The 4,413-nt window shown below is 32.7% G+C and overlaps 1 protein-coding gene across 2 annotated transcripts; it reads left to right on the plus strand.

The window, feature by feature from the left end:
- Nucleotides 1–477: 477 nt before the first annotated feature.
- LOC136225696 (putative F-box/LRR-repeat protein At3g18150) lies at nucleotides 478–3,370 on the plus strand. 2 transcript variants are annotated; one of them, XM_066013806.1, is made up of 4 exons: nucleotides 478–762; nucleotides 1,588–1,658; nucleotides 1,781–1,948; nucleotides 2,435–3,368. In XM_066013806.1, exons 1-4 carry the CDS (start codon nucleotides 576–578, stop codon nucleotides 2,747–2,749), a joined length of 741 nt encoding a protein of 246 aa, XP_065869878.1. In that variant the 5' UTR covers nucleotides 478–575; the 3' UTR covers nucleotides 2,750–3,368. The 2 variants fall into 2 exon arrangements, with proteins under 2 accessions (XP_065869878.1, XP_065869877.1); XM_066013805.1 differs by having other exon boundaries at nucleotides 478–1,658; nucleotides 2,435–3,370.
- Nucleotides 3,371–4,413: the final 1,043 nt, after the last annotated feature.

Here is a 4,413-nt window from a genome sequence, read left to right on the forward strand (position 1 = left end):
TTTAGAATAAATCAATTTATTAGCTAGCCATATAAAGGGTAATCCCCGATTAGTATTGTAATTCTACTGTGACTATTTATTATATAAGTATAATTTTTTTTTTTTTTTGTGTTATCTGATCTTACCAGTAACAAAACTTATTACTTATTTGTTTGTTTATAGATAAAATTTAATTGTTTTCTTATTAAGGATTACATTCACTAAATAATAACTGAATTTTATTATATATAATCATATTTTATTTTTTAATATAAATATTTAGTTGGACAAATTAGATTGGATTTATAAATTAATTTTTTAACAAATAATTAAATATCAACAATGAACTCCAAACATGTTCATCTACAGATTTTCAATTTGATGATACTATTCCAATTTCACTCGTTTCAATTGCAAAACTTAGTTGCCAATTATACCCTCATTTTTAAGAACCCATAGTGTCAAAAACGGCGTAGTTTCAATCCGGTGTATGCATTTGTGCAACTTTCTGTTTGCGTTAGGGTTTCTTTCGACTATTCCTTCCGTTTGAAACGCTCTGTTCGCTCCCTGTGATTTTTTTCTGCCGTACTGAGGAAATGGGAAGCAAAAGGTTGAAGATGGAGGAGGAGAAACAAGATCGAATCAGTGATTTGCCAGATTCTCTCATTCAACATATCCTATCCTTTTTGCCATCAACAAAACAAGCTATTCAGACTGGAGTTCTATCAAAACGATGGCAAAAACAATGGACAGAAGTTCCCGTTCTCATCTTCAATTCCGATGGTATGTCTGATGAAAAAAAACTTAAATTCATTGCTAATACCTTAATTCTCCACGATTGCTCCAAGATATATAAATTTCATCTATATCTTCATTGTTTTCACTTGGAGAGAGATCCTCAAATTGATTCGAAAATCCGATTCGCAATAAGTAAAGACGTTGAGGACTTAAATTTGAGTTTATCAGTGCAAGGTTTTTACTTGTTACTGCAATTCCTTTTCAACAATGCTTCACTTGTTCAATTAAAAACAGCTGGTTGTACTTTTATACCTAATGGAAAGGTAAATTGGGGATGTCTCACCGTATTGAACATTAGACATTGTAAATTGACTGATCAAGCCATAGAACATCTTGTATCTGGTAGTCCATTGCTCGAATCCTTAGAATTAATCAGCTTTTTTGGGTGTCATAAAATTGTTATTGCTTCCAAATCGCTGAAAAGATTGGTTTTACATTATGGCGATTGCATTTCTGTTCTTGAAATTTCATGTCCAAAGCTTGTGGAATTATGCCTTAAAGGCATGGTTACAAATGATCCAAAGCTGTTTGAAAATGTTCTATCTGGAAGTTCCTTACTTGAGTCAGTGTCAATTGAATCAATCTACTTTCGCAGGCTTGATCGGCTAGTTATTGCTTCAAAATCTTTGAAGAGATTGGTTGTAGGAAGTATTAGTGGCGTTTTTGATATTGAAATCTCATGTCCAAAGTTTGAAAAACTGAAGTTGCTCAAGTTTTTGAATGTTAACGATGCTAAATTGCTGAATTTGCCCTCTTCACTTTGCGCTACTATTAATTTCCGACATCCTCGGGGGCAAAAAACTTGTAAAGGCTTGATTAAGGACATTCTGCAGCAGCTTCAACATGTCAAGGAACTAAAATTCGGGAGTTTGTTTATCTCGGTAATTTAATGGAACATTTCATCATTGTTTATTCAGGAACATGTGTAGTTAACATTTTTAAATTTCAAATTGAAGTTTTGCTATCTGCTTTATGAATTTCTATTTCCACATTATGTTTGTAGATTTTGCCAAATATGAAGGTGGGAGATGGGTTTTCTCCATTGTTAAACATCAAATACTTGACTTTGGATTCTCCTCATTTGGTAAAGCATCATTCAGGAATTTCATACGTACTTCGTATTTCACATGTGCTTGAGAAATTAATTATCAATGTTCCGCCATATTGTAAGGTAATTTCTTGAACCTTTGAAATTTTAAGGCATGACATCCATTTGGATCCTTAAACTATGGCTTCAAAGTCAATTAGAACCCCTAAACTATCAAAATCATCAATCAGATCCCTGAACTAGCTAAAAATCATCAATTGAGTCCTCATTCTAAACAAAAATTTTCAATTGAGCCCTCATCGAAAATCATTCGGTTGAACAATTTCATACCTTCTTTCTCAAACTCATTTTGAATCAACACAAATATTATTACAGTCTATATCAAATAGACACAGTTTCCGATTTTAGGATAGGATAGAGACTCAATTGATGATTTTTGCTTATGTATTAGAAAGTTTTATCACTCCATGTGTTTTCTCAATTTTTAGTTATAAAGAAAATGGAATAATAAAAAATGATGTAACTTGTTAATTTGTATAGCTTAATAAATATACGTATTCAATTTACATGTATTCTTAAGTTACTTGGCTGAACATTTGCTAATGTTAGGCCAATCCTAAGGGTGGGAACAATTACTGGCTTCGAGATGCGACTGTTTTCGATTGTTTGGAATCACATCTTAAGACTATTAAGATTGTTGGCTTTGACTTTCCGGAGGGAGATGCCAGACGTCAGCATATGCTATACTTGGTTCAGTTTCTACTCAAGAATGCAAGAGTATTAGAAAAGATGGTGGTCATAGTGAAAGATGATGGAACAGGTTTTCCATTGGAAGTTTCTCATGAATTGTTAAGTTTACCGAGATGTTCTCAAAATGCCATTATTGAGTTTGTATGTTCTAAGGAAATAGGAAACTTTTTGTAGTTTTTACATTTGGCACAAATAGTTGTAGGAGTAGATGATTAACTGCTTTTATATATTGCTATATATATGGTACTGAAAATGGAGTTGATAGATGAATTTTGTTCATTTGTGAAGCATTACTGATATTAGACTTAGTGTTAAGGCTAAAGTTGTTGATTGTTGGTTGTTGGGAGGTTGTTCAACCGCTTCAGATTTCTTTGGTTAAAACGGATGGGTATCAAATGGAAGGGGAATAGTTCTGGTTGTTTATCTGTTGCTTCTTCCTGGAATTCTGTTCGGAAATGGTTAAAACGGATGGGTATCATCATGCCCATAATCTGGTTTGAGTGTCAAGCAGAGGCTTTTCAGCATCAGGTCTGGGATGCAATATGAGCTGTCAGCTGGTTTTTAGAATCTTAAACCTGACTTGGGGATTTAATTAGGCTTGTGGCGTTTTATGTTCGTTGTCAATTGTTTGGTGTAAAGCGTCCTGTAGGATTTTCAGAAAAGAAAAAGCATTTGGTACTTGATGATGTAAATTTCTATTCGTCTAGTTTTGAGATTAATGTTTGAAATTTGACCGAGACCATGATAATCAGTTGCATTTGTTGAACTTCAGAATTACAGGTTACAAGTTTTACATTTAACATTATTATTATTACTGTGTGTTAATTTATGATTTTATTAATTGTTTTTTTGCATCCTATACTATTGATGTGTGATTTTCATTATTGAATGGACTGATTGTATGATGAATTTTTAGAGAACGCAAAGGCTCGTGCTGTGAGACGTGTTTTGTTCTAATGGTTTTTGTTTATTGGTGATATTCATAGTTAATTAGTTGTATGTGGTTTTTAATTATCATTAATGAAATCTGATGTGAATTCGGACAATAGTTTTGTTTTTTTCTCAAGAATGCAAGAGTGTTGGAAAAGATGGTCATTGAATTGAAAGCTGATAGAACATATTTTCAGTTTGAAAGTTTCTCCAGAATTGTTAAGCTTGCCAAGATTTTCTCGATATGCTATTATTGAGTTGATAAGTAGATAGGAAAGATTTGTTAGTTTGTTGTGCTTAAGGTAAGCTTTTATATTTGGGATAAATTATTGTTGGAGTAAATGGAATATGGTTCAATGAGTATTTGTATGATGATTGTTCTTTGCTGACTTTAATTAGCAGAAACACAAGAGTATTAAAAATAGGGTTAAGGTGCAAAAATATCCCTAACGTCTTAAATGGTGCAATTCTACCCCTAACGTCTAAAGTTGATCCAAATTATCAACATTAGAGGTAAAATTGCTCTTGGCTACAAACGTTAGGGGTAAAATTGCACTATTTTAGACGTTAGAGGTAAATTTGCTCTTGACCCAAAACGTTAGGGGTATTTTTGCACCTTAACCCATTTAAAATATAACTTCCTAGTTCTGTTATTCAGGAAAGGTTCCGACGAAATCAACAAATCGTTCTGGCTTGAGGGGTCTTAGTTTCGACAATGGATGGTTAAGGATAGTTGTGGTTTTTTATGTTAAAAAGTGTAAAGTTCGGTTGTTTTTATGTTACGTTTTGAAGTTCAATGACCTTACCTTGAAAATGAGCAAACTTTAGTGCTCTTGGGTGTAATTTGCCCAACAAATATGAAAAGAGAATAAAAATAAAAGAAAAGAAAAATATACATTAAAACATGA

The sequence above is a fragment of the Euphorbia lathyris genome, chromosome 4 (genome assembly GCF_963576675.1).
Source record: "Euphorbia lathyris chromosome 4, ddEupLath1.1, whole genome shotgun sequence".
Taxonomy (NCBI): Eukaryota; Viridiplantae; Streptophyta; class Magnoliopsida; order Malpighiales; family Euphorbiaceae; genus Euphorbia; species Euphorbia lathyris.

Excerpts from the sequence above, each read along its gene's own strand:
- LOC136225696 (XM_066013805.1), top strand. The coding sequence starts at position 576 with ATGGGAAGCAAAAGGTTGAAGATGGAGGAGGAGAAACAAGATCGAATC. Across the intron at positions 1,659-1,780 it reads TCGGGAGTTTGTTTATCTCG|ATTTTGCCAAATATGAAGGT; the intron begins GTAATTTAATGG and ends TTATGTTTGTAG. Across the intron at positions 1,949-2,434 it reads ATGTTCCGCCATATTGTAAG|GCCAATCCTAAGGGTGGGAA; the intron begins GTAATTTCTTGA and ends TGCTAATGTTAG.